The sequence below is a fragment of the Leopardus geoffroyi genome, chromosome B3 (assembly GCF_018350155.1).
Source record: "Leopardus geoffroyi isolate Oge1 chromosome B3, O.geoffroyi_Oge1_pat1.0, whole genome shotgun sequence".
Taxonomy (NCBI): Eukaryota; Metazoa; Chordata; class Mammalia; order Carnivora; family Felidae; genus Leopardus; species Leopardus geoffroyi.
The window spans coordinates 28,824,997-28,847,811 of NC_059337.1; the positions used below are offsets into that span (position 1 = coordinate 28,824,997).

Genomic DNA, 22,815 nt, shown 5'->3' on the forward strand with positions numbered 1-22,815 from the left:
GTGAGACTGGGAGAGGATCTGTCTCCAATCTCATTCATATCGTTTTTGGTAGGATTAATCTTACAGGCCTCAGGTCTGAGGGCTGCAGTTTCTAGCTGGCAGTTGGTCAGAGGCTGCACTGTCTCTTGCCTCTCAATAGGGAGATGGCTTCAGTCAGAAAAAAATGAAAAGAGCAGGAGAGGGTGAGCAACACAGAAGTTCTCATCTTTTTGTCACCTAATCCTAGAGATGACATCCCATTATTTGATGTAGTGTTTGTTAAAAGTGAGTCATTAGGTCTAGGGGAGGGAATTACCAGGTTAGGATGATTGGGACTGTTTTAGAGGTTGCTCACTACAGTGTTAAAGAACATCATTGACCTCTGAGCTGTAGCACACAGACAGTGGCTATACAAGAAGAATGCCTGTCTCAAAAGCCCATCTTCTAATGGCAAGTGAAAGCTGTATGTAGCATATGGTCACTATATTGCTGTTTGTTCTGCCTTCTAACACTGGCTATATTTAGGAAATAACCTTAACCTAATTAAAGAGATCTGTTCCTTTGGAAACCACATCCCTCTCTATAGTCTGAGAAGGGATGAAAATTATTAGGAAAAAGGCAAAATTAAATGGGATTTTTGTTTTAATTTTTAATTTTTTTTAGGGCCAATTTTCTAATGGAGAAAAACTTAAAGTAACTTCTATAATTGCTCAGAGAGTATAGTGAGATTTTTAAAAAGCATTTTAACGTCTATATGGATTTAAAAACATGTGCCTAGTTTGTACTCCTTTGCTTTACCTTTAAAAATGGAGTTAGATCTCATCTAGATAAAGTTTAGAAATGTAGCTTTCCGGCTGCCTGGGTGGCTCAGTCGGTTAAGCATTGAACTTCAGCTCAGGTCATGATTTCCCGGTTTTGGGTTTGGGCCCTGCATTGGGCTCTGTACTGACAGCTCAGAGCCTGGAGCCTGCTTCAGGTTTTGTGTCTCCCTCTCTCTCTGCCCTTCCCTTGCTCACTCTCTGTCTCTCAAAAATAAATAAATGTTAAAAAATTTTTTTTTTAAATGTAGCTTTCTTATATTAAAAGGCAAAAGTAAGTATGGTTTAAATTTATAGATTATACTTCAAGGTTGTGAGGTTTTTTGTTTTTAATTTTTTTTTGTTTTTTGTTTTTGCTTTTTGAGGGATTTATTTATGATTCCAGATTTTAAAGCCCTTAAAAAAATGTTAAAGCTGGAGAATCCAGGCCATGATTGACCATTCTTTGTAGGGAAGGAAGTCCATCTTCCTGGTGCTTGAGTACCATTTTGGTTTTTTTTTTTTTCAGCTTTTGATAAAACATAACTTTTGCAGTGTATTATTTTCTATTCTAAATGCTACTGCTTGCTGGGTAAACTCTTTTTGTTTGATTTTAAATTTATAGACTATCTGACATAGAGCAGGCAAGATTATACCATAAAACTTTGTTTTAAAAAATATCCATAAAAAGAAACTTTTCTCCAGACATAGATGTTAATGTGTTGCTTTTCTTCCCCCTGATATATTTTACTTAAATCCATGGTCATTGTGCTATTTGGTGGGTGGTGTAGTGTATTTGCATATCTAGGTTAGTCAGTATGAAAATGTGTTTAACATAGGTGTCTTTGTAATAGGAATCTTACCCGTCTTCTTCACCAATATGGTTTGTGGACTCCGATGACCCAAATCTGACATCAGTGCTGGAACGTCTAGAAGACACTAAGAACAACAATTCGGTGAGAAAATAAGCCAAGCTACTTTCTTTTTTCCTCAAAAACATTATATATAGAACTTAGGTGTTAAGAGATCATATAATAAAAAAAAGTCTGATTAATGATTATTTGATAATCTTAAAGGAGCTGAAGACCAGTTTTGTTTGTTTGTTTTCTGGCCTTCAAATTCTATTTACTACCTGATTTATCTTTTTTATCCCCCATAAGTTAAGCTTTAATTTAGATGAATTAAGTGGTCTCTTTTCAATGAATTGTGATTATTAAACCAACCAAGCATTTTTGGTAGGGATCACTACCCAAAGTAAAAGGTAGAAAAAGGGAAAAAGAACTGAGGTGGATGTGAGGGTAAATAATGCTAGAATGACATCAATGCTAGTGTTAGGGAATTGCTTTCTCTGTCAGGAGTCTGTAACTGCAGTAAAAGCCAGAAAAAGTGTTTTTGATTTTTTGGGTTTTTTTTTAATGTACCAAGAAATGTAACTTTCCATTTTACAAAAAAAAAAAAAAAAAAAAAATAACAACTTTTTTATTATAAAACTAAGCAACTATTGTAAGAGAACTTAGTAAATGAAGGGAAATAAAAATCCTTTACAATATTTTTGCCTGATATAACCACTGTTGACAATGATAGCTATTTTCTAGCAGTATTTTTTCTCTTGCTAGTAAAATACATAGACTCTAAGTAGTTGAGGTCATATTCTATACAGTTTTATATCCTTTATTAAAATTAACATGGAAGACTTGACTACTGTGTTCCTAGATGGGTAGACTCCGTATTATAAATGTCAATTATCTCCATAGCTTCATGTTAATTTATAAATTGAATGCAGTTAATTCCCCTAAAAATCCCAATAGTCTTATTTTTGGAACTTTGCAAAATGACTCTAAAGTTTGTTTTAAAGAGTAAATAATAAAAAAATAATAGTTGAAAAAAGTAATGAGAGTTGTCCAAAAGATATTAAATAAAAATATTGTATACTGGCACTGGACTGGACAAAGACAATAGAAGTTTAGAAACAGAGTCATGAAATTGATAATTCACAATAAGTTAAAATGAGTTAAAATAAAAGGAAAGGGTAGATTATTCTATGAATACTATTGGGAGAACTGACCATTGGGCAAAGTTAGAATCTTACCTCAGATTTTTGTCAAAATGAGTTATAGGTGGTTTAAACACATTTATGCTTAAAATTAACAGAAAAACATCAGTTTGAAGGGTATTTTACAAGTAGGTTGGGGGCACCCTGGGTGGCTCAGAGCCTCAGACTCTTGGTTTTGGCTCAGGTCATGAACTCTTGGTTTGTGGCTTTGAGCCCCACATGGGGCTCTGTGCTGACATTGAGGGGCCTGCCTGGAATTCTCGCTCTCTGCCCTTCCCCCGCTCTCGCTCGCGCGCGCTCTCTCTCTCTCTCTCTCTCTCTCAAAATAAACAAACTAAAAAAAAAAAAAAAAAAAAAAAAGGCCGATCTGGAGAGCCATGAAGGTTAGAGGTAAAAGTAAAAAGCTAGACACACATATTCACATCTGTACCAGGGGAGTGACAGGACAGGGAAAGATAGCATCCTTACTGCTATCTCCTTTAGGAGGTTACCTCTGAAAAGATCTAAAGGTGTAAGTTTTATAATAGTAGAAATGACTGGGTTATTTTTCAGTATCTAAAACTTTTCGTCCAAAAATACTCAAAATGACAGCATAAAATTGGGCCTCATTTTATTCTAAAAAATTAATATATTTACATAAAAGACAAAAACCAAATCACCCTCTACTGTTAATAGTCTCTGCCAGTTATTTTATAACCTAGTTTCTTGACAGAATAAGCTGTATTTCCTTACCTTTGCTTTACTTCTTTTATTATAATCTGGATTCTGTCTTCATTGTTGAACCAAGATTTTTTATCTCTAGTTGCTAAATCCAGGGACTCCTTTAACCCTAACATTGATCTCTCTGCACCATTTAGAAACTGTTGATTGTTCCCTTGTTAAAACATTTCTCCATTTAACAAACCTTTATTACTTAAAGTCTGCCAGTAAAAAGCTGATTAAATAAAAATTACTGTTAATGGTTTTATGATATAATATTATATTGTAATTAAAAAGAATGCAGCCAGTCTTTCCATAGAAACACATGCAACTTTATAGGATCTACCAGTGAACAAGCAAGGCACTGAATATTGTTTATAACCTGGCCCCTTTCGCATACAATGTTGTAAACAAAAAACTGTATCTGTGCTATCTATGTGGGTTTATGCATACTCCCCCCCCCCCCCCCCCCGGGTGTATACATGAAACTGTTAATAGAACACGTGGAAGCTTTTTTGTTTTTGTTTTTAATTGACTGGCTTCTATGCCAGGCTTTGTGATAAGTGGTGGATACAAAAGTCAAGTCCTATCCCTGTCCTCTGGGAACTGATAATCTTACGAAGATTTGCATCAGATTACTTACTGTCTCCTGTTTCCCCTGGTCTTCCCTGAGCTCTTCTCCCTTGGTCTGCCTCTTCTCATTCTGTGCTTTCTCTGAGAAATCTCTTTGACTACTGTTATTTAAATCATAGTCTATATTCCAGGGATTCCTAAATCTGTATCTTTAGCTAAAATTTATCTAAGTTTTCAAACCCATATAACTGTTTATATATCACATAGATCAGGGAATCTCACTTGGATGTGCCATGGCTGTTAAAAATGATTACATTTGAATTTAAACTTACCTGCCTGGAAGTACTCTACCACCCCCATCAAGTTTCCCTTCAGTAACTCTCTTTTGTGATTGTGAGTGGGACAAAATGAAATAATGAAGCTTTACACACCTGTGCCTGAAACTGGGAACTAAAAGTTCTTTTTTATACCTATATTTCCTGACACCTCCCCTCCCCAAACTACCTAGTAAGTTTCTAAGACCTGTCCATCTACCTTCTAAATATTTCTTAAATCTTTTCCAACCATCTTAGTTTCTTCCGTCCTTCAAATGCTTTTGGGAGGATTGGTGGGGGAGGAGGGTGAAACTGAAATTCCTGAAAGATACACAACCCTGTTTTTCCTGTTGCTTGGTATGACTCTACTACACTGCTGCTCTTCCCACAGCACTCCCACAGCACTCTTCTTTGCCAGGACTTGGAGTGGCTGGGTCTGTGTCCAGGTCTCCCTTTCTTATCTTCATTATGTTCTTAAAGCAGAGCTTGTTGGAGGGGTAAATCCACAGGAGCTTTGCTGCCTTTTAAGCTTGAGGATTTTTTTTTAAATCCTAATTTACTGTTCAGCTTTCCTGATTTCTGCTTGTTCCTTTGACTACTTTGGAAAGTCTTATTCTTTGCTTTGTTTAACCCATTTTAATCCTCTGTTTTCTTAGTCCTTCATAAACCTGCTTCTTCATCTCTTTTCTTGGTCAGAGACATCCAGGAAACTATTCCTGACCAGGTGAAATAAGTTACCTTACTAGTTCCAGGTAAAGTTTACTAAGTATTGAACATGGTTCTTAGACCACAATTCCTAAACTTATACATTAAAAACTGTTTGTTTCCAACAATGAAAGACATGTTCATAAACGTAATTTACCTTGCTTCTTTGCTTAAATATATTTACGAAACACCCTGGGTGTAAAAATGGGAACTTACTGAGTTATTCCATGCAGTTTTCCTAGTGAGTTTTTTCCTTTTTTTTTTTTTTTTTTTTAAGACAAATGCTTAAGAACCTACTAAGTGCCAAATGTTTTCCCAGGTTTTATTTAATCTTTACCATTATAAGAAGTTCTCAATTTCCTTGTTTTATAGATGGGGACCCTCAAAAACTCAGGGAATTAGATGCTGTATCCAAGTTCCTCTAGATTCCAAGGGTCTGTCTGCTAGACAACATTTGTCTCTACTTGTAAATGAATATGACTGGAATGTATAATTTGATAACCCATGTGTAACAACACTGCCTCTATATTTTGTAGCCTCATTAATGTAAATGTATTCTTGTCTGAAGTTGTAAGTTTCTAAGAAAAGAAGTTAGCAACTGAAAATTGGACAATGTCTAGAGCTCTCCTTCAGGCACTTTTGCTGTTGTCATTCTGCTAGGTATTAGTTGTAGGGATTGTACTCTAGCCATAGCTTTCTTTCTCTTTTTTTTTTTTTTTTCAACGTTTATTTATTTTTGGGACAGAGAGAGACAGAGCATGAACGGGGGAGGGGCAGAGAGAGAGGGAGACACAGAATCGGAAACAGGCTCCAGGCTCTGAGCCATCAGCCCAGAGCCTGACGCGGGGCTCGAACTCACGGACTGCGAGATCGTGACCTGGCTGAAGTCGGACGCTTAACCGACTGCGCCACCCAGGCGCCCCTCTTTTTTTCTTTTTTTAAAGTTTATTTTTGAGAGCGAGAGAGACCGAGTGTGAGCGGAGACAGAGAGGGAGACATAGAATCCAAAGCAGGCTCCAGGCTCTTAGCTGTCAACCCAGAGCCTGGCACGGGGCTCCAACTCATGAACAGTGGGATCATGACCCGAACCAAAGTCAGACACTCAGCAGACTGAGTCACCCAGGCGCCCCAGGCCATAGTAACTTTCTTATACAAGTAGCCCCTAAAAATATTTCTTAAAGACTGTTATTTTATCTGTAAGTTGTAACAGCAGTAACAAACTTTTTCATTTCCTACTGGATTGGTTACAATAGTCATAGCATTATTCATGTCTTCTAAGGGCTCTTTAACATAATGCTTATTTACTGAAATGTGTTTTGTAGCTTCGTCAGCAATTGAAGTGGTTGATATGTGAACTCTGCAGATTATATAACCTTCCTAAGCTCCTGGATGTTGAGATGCTAGATCAACCAATACCCACGGGTCAGGTAAAGTAAAAATTCTCTAGTGTTCAAGAGCTAAAATAAATTGTCTCAAGCAAAAGTAAAACCAGGATAATTTTTCTTCTTATTATACAAGTTATTTAGAAGTCAGTCTTGTTGAATTGTTTAAGTACTAAAAATAATCTTTTTAGTCTTTGGAGCTGCTGGTATTTACTATGACCTTACCAGGGAAACAACTGCCTCCCCCGGACTACCAGCTACCTTTTTGTCTTTGTTAACATTCCTGATTTCCATAACTGTTTCTTCTTCAGTTTTTTGCCTTTGCCTATTCATTGACCTTCACCTGGAATGCCATCTCCTTAAGCCTATCTGTGCTTCTTAAGGCCTAACCCTAATGTTATTGAAGTGCCTACTAGTTCACCACCACCTCTGATTTTTCTGGATTTCCAGATTTACCTATTTACGGCTTAATTTATTGACTTTGTACTATAAGTAGATAAGGATTTAGCTCTTAGACCATCCACCTTCTGGGCCATCTCCCCTTCCTAAAACACCGTTATATTTAGTCATATGAATTATTATTTATCATTGGGACTTTGTGGTATAGAGTTTTCTATTATGACATTCTTTCAAGAGCTTTTTGTTTTTGCAGTATCCTCCTTATAATAATAATTCTTAGTTTAGAAAGTGGTGTTCTGTCCCTTTTCTGTTCTGTCTCTCTGGAGCCTTTGGTTCTTCTGCACCAGTCGTAGCAGGTTGTTCTCTGGTCTGGCTGTGTAGCTGTCATTTGAAATTTTTGTCTCCTCTGCTAGTGTGGATCCATTGTTACCTGATCTCATGTTACCTTTCTGCTTACCCTTTCTCATTTTGCCTGAGTACATCCTCAAGTAGAATCCTAGCATGAAGGAGTAGTACACTTTCTGAGTTCTAACATCTAAAAATATATGGCCAGACCACTATAGGTTTGAATCTTGGTTCTGCTGCTTATTAGCTGTCTGACCTTGCGATAATTACCCAACCACTGTGTGCATCAATTTGTTTGTGAAATGAGGGAAATAGTAGTAGTACCTGTATTTGGGAGAAACTAGGAAGATTAAATGAGTTAGTACATGTAAATCATTTAGAGCAGTGCCTGGCACATAGTAAATGCCCAATAAACGTTACATACTATTACATTGTATGGTCACATTTGATCGTTTGGTTGAATATGTGGTTCTAGGTTGAAAATAATTTTCCCTCAGAATATCAAAGACTGCACTGTCGTCTTTTAGCCAATGGTGCTGTTTAAGCCTGATGTCATTTTGAGTCTTACTCTTCTATGCTTAACTTGGGAAACTTTTAAGAGTTCATCTTTTCCTTGATGTTCTCAAATATTACAATGGAGTATTTTTAGTTGTGGTGTCTGTCTCCCCCACCCCCACCCCCTCACCCCCTGCCCTGTTGCTGGACACTAAGTATGGATGGGTCTTTTTCCTAAGTGGACTCCTTAATCTTTCTCCTTGGTTAAGTGTGCTTGTATTTTTTTCTGTGATAACTTTCTCCTTTCCATTTTCTTTATTTGTTCATTTTCGGAATGCCTACTAATGGGATTTTAGACCTCTTTACTTGAGTCCTTGTATCTTTTATATTGTCTCCATATTCTGTCTCTATCTTTTAATTTAAAATTCTGGAAGTTTTTTCCTTCAATTTTTGAATATATTATTTGGACAGCATAACTTTTTGGTTTTGATTTATTGCTGCTTAACCAGTTACCCCAAACTTAGTTTATTCTGTTTCTTACAATTGTGTGGGTTGATTAGGCTTAGCTGGACAGTTTTTTTTTTTTTTTCTCCTGGCCTCACTTGCACAGTCAGATAGTGGCTGGGACTGGTAGTCATTTGGAAACATGACTGCTCTGGAATGTCCCGAATGGCCTTTTAACTCATATGTGTGGTACCTTGGTATTTCTTCACCCAGACCTTTTCTCATGGCGTCTCATCCTCTTCTTGGATGGACCCTTTCTTTTGACTTCTCTTTATTCATGAAGGTAGTCAGAATTCTTAATTTTTGGCTTCCAAGAGCACAAAAGTAGAAGCTGTCAGGCCTTTTTAAGGCTTAGATATGGAATTGGCCCAGTGTCATTTCTACCACATTTATTGGTTAAAGCAAGTCATGGGACCAGCCCAGATTGGCTTTGGGAGGGGACCAGATAAGGGGATGAATGCTAAGGATGTGGTTCATTGGAGGTCCTCTTCAATGATATATCATAAATTCTAAGAGCTTTTTCTTGTTCTCTGATTATTCTTTATTCATAGCATTTTATTTCTGATTTATAGTTGTATTCATAAGTGTCCTTAAGGAGCCACCCTTAAGGTAAGCTACCCTTAACCTCTCCCTCTCTACCATCTCTATTTTCTCTTTAATAAGTTTTTTTTTCTAGTTCATCTTGGTCTTAATTTTTCTTTTTGAAGACTTTCCTCAAATATCTATTCTATATTGCTCATTCATATTTCTGTTTTTTTTCCTTCCTTTCTTATTCATATATTCCTTTAGAGAGGTACTAAAAAGATGACTGAGAGTTATTTGTGGCCAAGACTTGTCAACTGATAGCTTTTTAGGAGGAATTTAAAGGGATTTCCAACCCCATTTCCCCAGCCCTGTATTATATACCTGTATTTCCTGGTATAATAATAAATAGCGGCTGGAATTGGTTTATTTGGTTTGTTTGGATATGAAACCTTCTAATCTCCTGCTTAAGGTAGATATGTTTGCCTGGGTTCTGCTTAAGGACATAAGGGGGAGCAGTGTGTTTGGGGACTGGACAATATGTTCTGGGTATAGGCTTTTGGTTAATCTGTTTTCTGGCTTCTTCATTACTCCTGCTGTCCAGGTTACTGGGTGTCTTAGAGTCTTGAGTCTCTCCAGCGTGCTCTGGGACAAATTAGCCTCCTATAATCCCCTAACCTATTTTACTTGTTTGTTCCATTAGTTACTATTCTTCCATGTATTGTCATATGCTAGTATGAGTGAATTGTTTACTGCTGGTAGCCCCACTTCCTTTTTTGTTATCATTGTGTATTTATATAGGGTTTATTCACTATAATTTTAGTGGAGACTTAGGAAAGAGAGAAGATGGGAGAAATATGTATGTTCTATGTTCAATTTTCTCTCTCTGGAATGTCTGCACCTTAGGTTTCTCACTTAACAATACATTATGGACACAGTGTATGTAGATCTACCTTGTTTTTCATGATTGTGCATATAATTCTATGTAGAGATATAATTTGTGAATTGTGTGATGAAATTTACTAGTTGTGAATCATCCTTGTATTCATAATAAATACTCAGCACCTGAATAGGTGGCGGCCAGAGGGACATGATGGATATGATAAGACTTTATTTTTGGCTTTTTCTACTTTAAGTGCGATTGTAATGTACTTCTTTTTATTTGTTTCTTTTTAGGCTCTTGTGTTTCATTTCAGTATCAAGGTTATGTAGTCTTGTAAGATGACTTGGTAAGCTTTGTGTGTTTTTTTCTAAGATCGAGGGCAGTTTAAATAAAATTTTCAGCAGGGTCCAATTTTGCCTCTCATGAGGCCTCTGGAAACATCCAGAGATAATTTTGGTTGTCACAACTGGTTGGGTGGGGGTGCTGTTGGCATTTTGTGGGAAGAAGGATGTTCCTAAATGTGCTACAATGTCAGGTCAGTCCCACATGACAAAGAATTATCTAGCACCAATTATCAGTACTTCCAAGGTTGAGAAACCCTGGTTTAAATGAAAATCTGAGCCTGATCCATGTTTTTCCATGTATTAGTTTTCATATTTTCCATTCCTTTAGTCAGTTTTAGTAATTTTAGATTCTAAAAAAATGATGACTTCATTTATACTTTTGAATCTATGGTTATGAAGCTCTTTTCATTTCTAAAGTTGTTTTCTTTATCGTTGATTACTTTCCAGAAGCTTGTCTGTTTTATTGGTCTTTTGAAAGAATCAGTCCTTTTATTTTTTTAAATCTAATTTTATTTTTGTGTGAGTCTTAGCTCTCCTTTTGCTTCTCTAGTTTATTGGATAATTGTGATTTAAATTGCTTTTTTAACAAAAGTATACATTTTCTTAGCGCTGTTTGATTTCATTGCATAAGTTTTAAAATGTAGTATATTTATTTTCTAAATAGTTTGTATTTCCTGAGTGGTTTGATTCCATCTTTTGTCCATAAGTTTAGTGTAATAGTTACAGTGAATACCTGGGAATGACCACCCAGTCCCCACCCATGTGAAGAAACAGACTATTGATAGCACTGGAAACCTTTTGCAGGCTCCTTCCAGATAATCATTCCCTTCTATGCTAATCTTTTCCTTTTCTCTAGTTTTATCATCTATATGTACCTTTCTGAACAATGTGGTTTACTGTTGTCTGTTTTTAAGCTTCATGTTAAGAGTCATATGTGTTCTTTCATGTCTGTCTTTTGCTTAACATTGTTTTGAATTTATTCATATTATGTGTAGCTGGAGTTCTTTTTCATTTCAGTATTTCATTGTTTGAATACACCATAACATTTTTATCCATTGGAGTTGATTCCAGCTTGCTGTTAGGAATAGTGCTACCCCAGGGATACAGGAGTACTGATGCATAGGGGCACTTGTACCCCAATGTTTATAGCAGCACTCTCAACAATAGCCAAATTATGGAAAGAGCCTAAATGTCCATCAACTGATGAATGGATAAAGAAATTGTGGTTTATATACACAATGGAGTACTACGTGGCAATGAGAAAGAATGAGATATGGCCCTTTGTAGCAACATGGATGGAACTGGAGAGTGTGATGCTAAGTGAAATAAGCCATACAGAGAAAGACAGATACCATATGGTTTCACTCTTATGTGGATCCTGAGAAACTTAACAGAAACCCATGGGGGAGGGGAAGGAAAAAAAAAAAGAGGTTAGAGCGGAAGAGAGCCAAAGCATAAGAGACTCTTAAAAACTGAGAACAAACTGAGGGTTGATGGGGGGTGGGAGGGAGGGGAGGGTGGGTGATGGGTATTGAGAAGGGCACCTTTTGGGATGAGCACTGGGTGTTGTATGGAAACCAATTTGACAATAAACTTCATATATTGAAAAAAAAAAATAAAAGGAATAGTGCTACCATGTTCATTCTTCTCTATATTCGTGGGACACCTGTGCAAGCATTTTTCTGGGCACATACTTAGAAGTTGGATTACTGGGACATGAGGGTCAATTTCTTCTTAAGAGTTCTTTAGAAAAAATTTTTTAACATTCTTAGGTGGCTTTTGGGCTATTTTTAGTTTTTCTCTGGTCAGAGAATATGGCTTCCCAGCTGAATTATCAACAATTGCTTCAACTTAACCATTGGTGTTATTATGTCTTTGCTTATTGCCGTTTCTTGTATTCCATGGTTGCTTCCCACCTCCAAAAATATATCCCTGAATCATGTCCTCTGTTTTTATTTCTAGAAAGGATTTCTGGGAATGTATATGGAGAGTGTTCCTTGAATACTCAGTATCTGTTTTTATTATTTATTCAACACCTACCTATCTGACTCTGTGTAAAGTACTCTACATAGGTGCTGAGAATACAGAGGTGAAAGAAACACAGGAATCGTGCCTGTCCTGATGGAACTACATACATAATTCTAAGTTCATAATTGAGTCTCTTCTAGGTTCTTTACACTTTTATCTTCCAGGATTTATTGCTGCAGGTGAAAATCCTGATGCCTGATTCTTTTTCTGTAATTTTTCTTTTTGGACATTGGTAGGTGTTTTTTGCTTCTTTTTTAACTGTGAAGTACAGAATTTTACTTTTCAATATTCCTTTGGGGCATTCACAGCCACTTCATATTTGAGGTCTTTCTTTAGCTTGACAGCCTTTGTCTCTTATTTCTTTCCCTCAGTCTTATGGATGAACAGTGGATGAATATTAATTCTCTGTATTCCTATCTCCCATTTCCCTTAACTCTTCTTTTTCTGTACCCCTTCCTCTCCCATTCCCTGTATCCTTTTTCTCCATTGTTCTAAAGCAATGTCACAACTTGGTCATCTTGTTCATCTTTTTTTTTTTTTTTCTTTTTTTTTTTTCTTTTTTTTCTTTTCCTGATAGAATCTTTTTGATTTCCTAGAATTGCCTTTTCCTTTGCACAGAAATTTTTTTATATTTTGTGGATGTAATACCTTCTCAAGTATTGCTAAAGATTCCAATTAGATTTTTTTGTTTTTTTTTCTTCATTAATAATGCTTCAGGTCACCTGTTCTGTTTGTTCAACTTGGTGCTTTTTTTTTCCCCCCCAGATTGCTGGTTTTCTTCAAATATCTGGCAATACTTGGCTATCTGCATAGATGAGGCATACCATTGATCATTGTCAATGGTTGATGTGACTGTCCTCTGCAATTGTCAGTCTTCTCTGCTATGGCCTCCTCCCCCCCCGACTTGTACACCTATGCTCTGCCTATGACATGGGAATGGGGAGGTTCTGGCAGGCAGACTTTTCAACTCCTCTGAGTAAAAGGAAAAGGTGATTTTGCTGCTGTGTTGAGTTATATTTTTTAAAATGTGCCTTTCTTTCTGGCTCTGACACCCACACTTAAGAGGCCATCAAGTTAGGCCTCTTAATAAATTTGTTCCAGCTGTAGTTGGAACAAATACAGCAAGTATTTCTGGAAAGAAAGAAAAATCATTCTAACTTTATCCACTGTATTGTAGACAACTATGCTCTGGTTTAGAAAAGTTGTCTTTTTGAGCTCTGCCAAAACTAGTTATGAAGGTCCTTCCTAAAACCCCATCAGGTTCCTTGTGAATGAGTGGCAAATTGTGTCTTGTAGAGAAGTATTCTGTGATAAATGACATGTAAAAAAGAAAAGTGGCTCTATAGTAAAATGGTGATCATTTTATAACTTTTAGTTTTGTGAAAGGTCTACTTCTTTATAACTAACACATTTGACCTTTTAAGATATAAGGCAGTAGAATTTATGGAAACATTCAGGCTTTTCAAAGTTAAAAAGGTAGCTATTTTAAGGAAACCAAAGTTTGGGATATTTATTTTAAGTGGAAGAAGTCAGTAGCTTTAACCTTATGTACATAGCCATATGAGTAAAATGTTTTCTTTAGAATGTTTCAGAATTTTCTGAAGTTTTGCTTTATAATTGACTAATTGCCTTTGTTTATTCCCAAAGCATCTATTAAGTTGAATTGTTCAAAATTTGTTTCTTTTTAAAAAACTGATAAATATTATTTGTCACATCAAACCTGGATTTAAAAGTAAATGTTCAACTTTAATGAGTTCTTTTAGTGGAATTTTAGTGACAGATGAATGATAGCTTGTCCCTAAAGTCTTCTAATGTACTCAGTGTGTGCTTATTCTGTGTAGCCCTAGCAAATTCTTTTTCCTTTTCAGAATGGGACAACAGAAGAAGTAACTTCAGAAGAAGAGGAAGAGGAAGAGATGGCTGAAGTAGGTGTTTTATGTAAAAAATCACATTTTATAAATAATAAATCTTCATTTTTGAACATTTTTAATAATTCTCTAATCTCCTTTATAAGCCTTTGTTAATGTGGAATAATGCAAAGCACATGGTGTTTGAAATTGAATGTAATTTCTAAAGTCTGCTTTTAGCTTTAATTAATGATAAAACTTTAATGGTTTTAAGCAAATCGCTTATCTGATGTCTTTGGATTTGATTTCCTAACAAATAAAAGCTCTTATTAACATTTAGCATTAAAATAATATTTATGTTTAATAGTAATCAATACTTAACCTGTACTTGGTTATTTTTAGGAAGAGCAACTATTAAGTTTTAAAAATTCTGAATTTATGGGGGTCTACGTGGCTCAGTCAGTTAAGCATCCAACTTTGGCTCAGGTCATGATCTCCACAGCTTGTGAATTCGATCCCCACATTGGGCTCGCTGCTTTCAGCCTGTCCGCGCAGAACCCAATTCAGATCCTCTGCCCCCTCTATCTGCCCCTCTCCCGCTTGCACTCTCCCCCAAAATAAATATTATAGAAAAAAAAATTCTGAATTTGAGCGTTTGAGAACATTTCAGGGACTACTCACTAGAAGTAGTAAAGCTACCTCCTGTTGAAAAACCATCTAAGAATTTCGTAGGGCAAATTCTAAGACTTTGACTTTAGACCAGTTTAATTGCCACTCACGGATACAATTTTAGAGGTTTTCCAGCTCTGAGGCTTTGTGTTTAAATGCAGACTTCAGAGTGGAGATCTAGGTTTCTACATTGACCACGTAAAAGGTATTTGAGTTCCACAGTCTTGATTTTAAAATATCTTTTCCATTTTGGATCTTAGAGTTAATTCAAGTTACTACCTTCTTTTCTTGATTTGGAAAATCTTAAATGTAAAATACACTTCTTAGAATGCCTTAAAACTAAAGAAGTAGTTGTGGGTTTGTTTTGTCAGTGTGGGAGCAAAATAATCCTTAACGTCTAATTTGTAATTTGTGTGACTTTTTAGGGATAGAGTTAAATGTTAAAAGCACTTCATGTTTTTAAGCCTTTTCCATGGGTTCAGTGTACAATGAAGTAGACATTCAAAAGTTTATGTACTTTTCATTTTTCCCTTCAAAATGATATAAAGAAGGGACAGCAGCATTTAGGGAAAGAAATCTAGAAAGACAGGAGCCTGGACTTCAAAGATGTCAGATTAAGATAGGTGAATAGAAGATAATCTAGGTAACTAAAATAATATGGTAAAAAGTCCCAAGCACCTTGGGCGTGGTGTGTTTAGGTGCATTGAAGCTGTCTTTTTGGGAGATTAAGATTGATGTGTTGGAGTCATGGAAGGAAAGCAAGGTTGACTAGCAAAGCAGATGGCTTAAAAGTCTTGAATTGGAGACAAATATGTTTATCTTTGGTGTGACTATTGAGAAAAAGGCCTTACACAGAAAAAGGTGTGCTGAGAACATTGTTCTATAAAGATAATCCACACAGAACAGAATTCATCATTAATACTCAAGTGGAGAAGATTTATGGATAGGAATGTGGCTGAGTTTTGAAGTTTTAGGAGGAGATACAGACTAAGGACATTTGTGAGAACTCTGAAGAAAATAAGTGTGGGATGGAACAAAGGTGTAAACCTTTCATGGGGAGGGAGCTCTATGAAACATGGAGTCATGGACAGGGTCTGAATAAGAAAGGAATATAATAATAGGGGTTGAAGAGATGAGAGTCTAAGAAAAAGACCGCCGAGTCTGGATGGAGGTGATCTTTAGCCTGGTCTACAAATCACAATGAGTTAGTTTGGTTAAAAAATGGCGATAGTAGGGCACCTGGGTGTCATAGTTGGTTAAGTGTCAGACTCTTGATTTCCACTTAGGTCATGATCTAACGGTTTGTGGGTTTTGAGCCCCAAGCCCAAGCCCCGAGTCGGGCCTCGGGCTGACAATGTGGACAGCATCTGCTTGGGATTCTCTTTCTGCCTCTCCCCAGCATTTATGCACTCTTTCTTCATCCCCCCCCCCCAAAATAAATAAACTTAAAAAAAATGGAAATAGTAAGTATCAACTCCTCCTTTAGAGATTTTGGTGGTTGAAGTAGAGAAGATAATAGAAAAAGGTTATGATTTTAAAAGTTCTTCATAGATTTAAGAATAGATGATATGGGAAAGGAGGGAGGAGAGTGATGTAGTGATCAAAGATGTTAACCAAGGGATATAACACAAATTCTTATCTAACTTTTTCCTAATTTCAAAAATCAGTAGGTGCTTACTGTAGAAAACTTGGAAAAGAAGGAAAAGCACTAAATATCTCTAGAAATAACTATTGTTATTTCAGTTATGTCCTAATCTCTTTTTTTCTGTGTTTATTTTAGTATAATTGAGATTTATATTCAGTTTTTCATTTTTTTTTAAGTTTATTTATTTGAGAGGAAAGCACGAGCAAGGGAGGGGCAGAGAGAGAATCCCAAGAAGGCTCCGTGCTACAAGCCTGACACAGGGCTTGATCCCACAAACTGTGGGATCGTGACCTGAGCTGAAATCAACAGTTGGGTCGCCTGACTGAGCCAGCCAGGCACCCCATATATATTCAGTTTTGTGTGCTTTTTGCATTGCGTTATTTTTTCCATTTAGTATGTTTTTTTTAACCTAATGTGTTCAAATTATGATCATTTCAACATAATTGACATAAAATAAAATAATGAGCTCTTTGTTTTTCTCACTAAGTCTTCTAAATCTGGCGTGGACTATATACTTAAGGCACATCTCAATTCAGACTGGTCACATTTCAAGTGCTCAGCAGCCACAGGAAACAAGAGACTGCCCTGTTGGACAGCACAGCTCTAACTGGCGTGAGCCGTATGGTCACCCAGGGGTGTCCAGTCCCCCAGCTCACCCCAGGTCTGGGGCAAGGCCAGAGCAGCAGCCAGAAGCAACAGGTGGAGCCTGAGCACAGAACCTGGTACCCACAGTGGCCAGCCTGGCTCATTCACCTTGCCACTGCCCCCACAGAGCCAGGGATTGGTGCACTGCCATCCTCAGTGCCCTTTTGTTTCATTATTGATAAAGAAGAAACAATTATGCTATGTTGACATTTTAATGGTCTTATATTTCATGAAATTGAGGTGCCTGCTCTGGTATTTTTGCACATGCAGTTTTGTGGAGTGGTTTGTAGCTATAAAGTTTAAATAGGCATCTTTATGCCTAAGTCAATGTTCACATTTTAAATTAGTTCCTTACAGTAGATTTCTAGAAGTCAATTACTGGAACAAAGTATAAATAAGGTTTTTGATACCTAATGCTAAACTGTTGCAAAAGTTTCTTTTAATAGGAGATTTATTTAGTAAGAGTTATGGCTTTATAAAAGTATTAAATATGCTTAGATTCTAGCTCTCAAAATGTAGGATATAAAAAGATGGAAACTTCTGGATTGAATGTGAAGGTTTTTTTTCCCTTTTCTATTCACATGTCTGTTCTCTGTTGAGTCAAGAGTAATTTAACTTTTGACATAAGCTTCAATAAGCTAATATTTTTCTTATCTTTGTAGGATATAGAAGACTTAGATCACTATGAGATGAAGGAAGAAGAGCCTATTAGTGGAAAAAAGTCAGAGGATGAAGGAATTGAAAAAGAAAATTTGGCAATATTAGAGAAAATTAGGAAGACCCAAAGGCAAGACCATCTCAATGTAAGTGTTTGCAAATATCTAAAATCTATACTTTTGGGATTTAGTAATTATAGATAATAATATAAAACAGGGCAATTCATTAAGCTACCAGTCTAAGCTACCCTCCTCCACCCTTGCCTGTGTTGTGGATTCAGCCATGTTTTGTTGCCCTAGTGGGTTGTTGTTGTTGAAGTTTCTTATCTGTTGATAGCTCTCTACCATGTTCATCTGCTTTTTACGTGTTGGAATTAACCTGCTGTTCACTATATATACCCACTTTCCAGCCTGTTTATACTGCTTCCCCTTCTACCATGAGATCTATATTTAAATTTACTGTTTTCTACAAATAGAGTACAATTTAGATTCTTTCCCACAGAGCTTCCATCTGGTCTATCCTGCTCTAACCAAACCAAAAGTATTTTTTTTTCTTTTGACTTAACATCTCTTTTATGTGAAGTGGCATGGGGTATGGAGTGAATGAATGCTGAGTTTGGTAATAAACACAGCTGTGTGGCTTCAGTTTCCTCCACTCTAAAATATAGATAATACATACCTTTTGGATGATTACTGAGTAGAATAAATGAGAATGATACATTAAAATCCCCAAAGTAGGGAAACATAGGAGAGTCTAGCCATTTGTCTCAACAGTTACTTCTTACTTCTTTGTATTAGAGCTGTTTATCAAACCCAAGACATCTATCTCAGAAGGACCTTTTTCTTAGGCACAGGTTCTCAAAAACAGGGAATGAATTATGTGGGGAAATGCCAAGTATTGTAAGCAGATGAATTACTCGCTCTCCTTCAGTCTTACACTATTAAATTTAATTGGCAAATTTTTATTTTTATTTATTTTTATTTATTTTTTAGAGAGCAAAGAAATTTAGTTCAACTCTTCATTATTTTTTTAAAAAGTTTGTGCCATTTAAGATTACTGTACTTTCTGTATCTTGTGATTGCTTTTAGTTTGTATATTATAATCAAAACAACTACAGATTATTTAATGTTTTCACATGAGAGACACTAAGCTACGTACTTTAAACTTTATAAACCTTCCCATTCAACCTTTTATAGCCACTTCTAAAATAGTCTTCTTATTCTATGGTTGTGAAACTAGGGTTTAAACCAGTTAAGTAATGTAGGAAATAACTTTGTGAACCTGATTGCTACCCATTCCGCAAGGTGTAGTACAGCCATTAACATTTAAATTTTACATGATCAGTGTATTTTTTTAAACTAAGGTATTCTAAATGTTTGTCTTATGAGAAGTAGTTGCATTCCTAGTTAGTCTTCGGATAACATTGGTGCAGTTTCATTTTTAGAGAAATCCCAACATGGAAAAGAACTGAAACTAGTTGCAGGTGAACATGTTATTTCTCAGTTTCTTAATAATGTAAAGTAGACCTTCAGTATAACATTCTTGCTTATAATCAGACTAATGAAACTGTGTTAGTTGATAGTCTAAAATGGTAAGGGCCTTCTAGTATGTTCAAAATTTGCTTCTGACCCAACATGCTTATTAAAATAGCCAGAATCAAAAAAAGAATGGCCAAAATCAGGAACACTGACAATGCTAAATGCTGAGGAGGCTGTGAAGCAACAGGAACTCTCACTCATTGCTGATGGGAATGTAAAATGGTACAGCCACTTTTGAAGACAGTCTAGCAGATTCTTATAACACTAAACATAATTTTTACCATACATTCCAGCAGTTTTAGTCTTTGGTATTTACCCAAATGAATTGAAGACTTCTGTCCAGACAAAAACCTAAATACTGGATGTTTATAGCAGCTTTATTCATAATTGCCAAAACTTGGAAGCAACTAGGATATCCTTCAGTAGGTTAGTGGATAAACAGTGGTACATCCAGGCAATATGGAATATTATTCCCTGCTAAAAAAAAAAAAAAAAAGAAATGAGTTGTCAAACCATGAAAAGACATGGAGAATTTTTAAATCCATATTACTAAGTGAAAGAAGCCAATCTGATGAAAAGGCTGCATAACTGTATGTTTCCAACTGTGTGATATTTTGGAAAAGGCAACACTGTGGAGACCATAAAAAAGATCAGTGCTTGCCAGAGGTGGGGTGGAGAGATAAATAGGCAAAGCACAGAGGATTTTTAAGGGCAATGAAAATACTGTGATACTGTAGTGATGGATATATGGTGTTATACATTTTCCAAACCTGTATAGTATACAACACCAGAAGTGAACCTTCAGGTAAATTATGGATTTTGATGATATTGATGTGTCAATGGATTCATCAATTTAAGAAATGTACCTTCTGGGGGTGCCTGGGTGGCTCAGTCAGGTGAGTGTCCGGCTTTTGATTTTGGCTCAGGTCATGATCTCATGGTTGTGAGACTGAGCCCTGTGTCAGCATCTGCACTCGCAGCACAGAGTTTGCTTGATATTCTCTCTCTCCCTCTTTCTCTCTCTCTCAAAATAAATAAACTTAAAAAAATATATACCTTCTGGTGAGGGAAATTGATAATAAGGGAGACTATGCATTGTGGGGGCAGTTACATGGGAAATCTCTGGACCTTTCTTTAAAGTTTGCTGTGATCCTAAAAATGCTCTAAAAAATAAAATCTTAAAAAAAATTAATATTTTAAAAAATCAATAGAATTTGAAATAGGTTTATACTAACTTCTAGGCTACTGCAGGAGCCATGGTGATCTAGACAGGTTGGTTAGACTTTTTTTTTTTTTTTTTAAATCATAAATGAGCCAGACATGTCCCCCAATTTTATATTCCTGTTGAAACTTTATAATCATCAATTTAATTAAGCTTCTTTGAGTTTTTAAAATGTTGAGTTGTGATCTATTTTTATATATCTCATTGTAAACTTTCAGGCTTATATACCTGAAATCTTCAGTTATTGGACTCTGTAGATCCTGGTAAACAGCAGTTTTTCTGTTTCAGGGTGCAGTATCTGGGTCTGTGCAAGCTTCAGATAGGCTTATGAAAGAGCTCAGGGACATATACAGATCACAGAGTTATAAAGCAGGTAAGGACCCCTGGGTGTCTGCTCTGTTGTCCTTATGCTGTTTTTAAGTTTCAAATAGTAAACTTCAGTTCTCATAATATAACTGGACAGGCACAGAAATGGTTATGAACTTTATTTTAGGGATTTTAAATGCAGATTTAATCAAGTTATCAAAAGATGTGGAAGGTAGAATAAGAGGAGTTTACTTGTTCAGATTTTTGAAAATTGTTTTTATGGATACCTCAAAATTTTTGTCTTCTTGCTAACAAGGATTAATTCATAGATGATTTTTATCTTCTAGGAATATTACAAGTAATATCTGCTTTGGAAGGTAAACAAGAAAATATTATATGAACAAAGAACCATTGCCAAGTTGATTTTTATGAATTTTTGTTCCTTTTTTTTTTTCTAACCACATAATCAACTTTTATTGTAGAGGTTGTTATGGTATACCTTTAAAAGAATAGGTGATTTTGGTTTGGTTTTGTTTTTGGCCTTTTTTCCCCCTTCATTTCAAAGTTTGAGTGTTCTTTCTTACAGAGTAAGACTTAAATACTGTGGAACCTCTCCACTTGAAATAAGATTCCCCTGTGTTGTTATTGAGATTCTAACAATATTAAATAAGGGAAAGAGCCAACCTTATAATATGTTTGAAAAAGTAGCTTTGTGATCCATTCAGAAATTCTTAGAGTGATCAAATCTAAATCATTAGAGCTTACATAAAAACAAAAGACAAGCAAAAAAAATTTCTGCTTTAGAATCCAAGGTAAGCCGAACTTGCTTCGGAGTTATTAGAAGTTTTGGCATCCTGTTTTTCTTACGATATGTCTAAAAATTTATCTGTAGAAACCTAATCAAGTATAGTTAAATATTTGAATATGGGTTTATTTTTAAATGTTAAATAATTACTTGTTTGCTACAGCATTGTTTATAGTAGCAAATTAAAAATTAATAATCAGATATAGGGTGGAATTGGTTAAATTATGGTATATCCATGAAACAAATTTCTATAGTTATTTAAAGATTGACAGTAGACTTCTTACATACTAAGTTGGAAAGACGCCCCAGAAAGTTGAAGAAAGTTTATAAAACTATATAGAGGGATTTCATTTTTATAGAAATAATTGCATGTGTATAGAAGAAGAATCTTAAAGTACACATGATTTTTGCATAGTTTTTCCCCCTCCTATTCACAGTTAATGGTAAACAGTTTCTCAGCTCATTAAAGAATCCTCTTCATTGATGGCTTTAATTATCTGTTGAGAGTATAAGATACTCAGCTCAATGGCAAAACATTTACAATATAGCTTAGTTGTTCTATGTTTTAGTAGCAAAATTTCTAGATTTTGATGGTTATTTAGTGTATTCATTTATACCGAAGTGGTATGTATAAGATCAAATAGAGTAATTTACATGGCCTATATCTTTACAGGGATTTATTCAGTGGAACTCATAAATGACAGTTTATATGACTGGCATGTTAAACTACAGAAGTAAGTGACTCTTCTATGCTAACCCAGTCTTCGTAATGATAGACTTTCACAATGGAGACTTTTTTCCCCCTTAATTTGATAACCTCTAAAATATGGTTTTTACTTAGAATTTTAGACTGTGTTTCTGTAGAACTAGTTCTCAGGTTGTTAAAATGAGCTGTTTCTTAGGCTTAAATAAGTAAAGTGAGAAAGAGGAAGGAGAAGAAGGACTAGCTATGGGATAAAGTGTTTCATGGAGTTAGATAATTGGGAACTATAGAAACAAAAGTGAATTTAATAACCTGATTGACTGTGATATCCAGTTTGTATTTGAAATGAGGAATTTGAGTAGGCCCTAATGTGTAGAAACAGTTGTAGACAAATTTAGATTTTGTTAGTGATTTCAGTTTTTCCGGTCTTGTCCATGGTAATTTTCTTTCCTTGAATCCCTTGGCTAATAATAATACAATTTTAGAGAAGCAGATTAATTTTTTTTGAGTTCTTAAGGAAATTTATGTACATATGACTTTCCTTTAGAATGACTGCTAACTTGGAATCCCCTTATGGGAATGGATTTAGAATACTGTGATCTTTTTAGACATTTAATCTCAAGGAGTTGAAAGCTATTGCAGTTTATTTTTCCAGGGACCATAGAGCAAGTTCATGTTTGAAACTTACCCTAGGGGTTCTGTTTAGCTCTTGAACGGTTCATTTTTGTGGTTAGTAAGAAAACATCTTTGGACTTT

General features: G+C 35.7%; 1 protein-coding gene across 3 annotated transcripts in view; it reads left to right on the forward strand.

Moving 5' to 3' along the window:
* Positions 1 to 22,815, forward strand: part of UBE2Q2 (ubiquitin conjugating enzyme E2 Q2) — a 67,020-nt gene that overhangs the window by 10,375 nt on the left and 33,830 nt on the right. For 2 of the 3 annotated variants that reach the window (XM_045448967.1, XM_045448968.1), the window contains exons 2-7: positions 1,631 to 1,732; positions 6,443 to 6,547; positions 13,891 to 13,947; positions 17,491 to 17,631; positions 20,534 to 20,618; positions 22,030 to 22,090. In XM_045448967.1, the coding sequence (XP_045304923.1) occupies positions 1,631 to 1,732; positions 6,443 to 6,547; positions 13,891 to 13,947; positions 17,491 to 17,631; positions 20,534 to 20,618; positions 22,030 to 22,090 (551 nt within the window). The remainder of the gene's footprint in view (positions 1 to 1,630; positions 1,733 to 6,442; positions 6,548 to 13,890; positions 13,948 to 17,490; positions 17,632 to 20,533; positions 20,619 to 22,029; positions 22,091 to 22,815) is intronic. The other variant, XM_045448969.1, reaches the window with a different exon arrangement.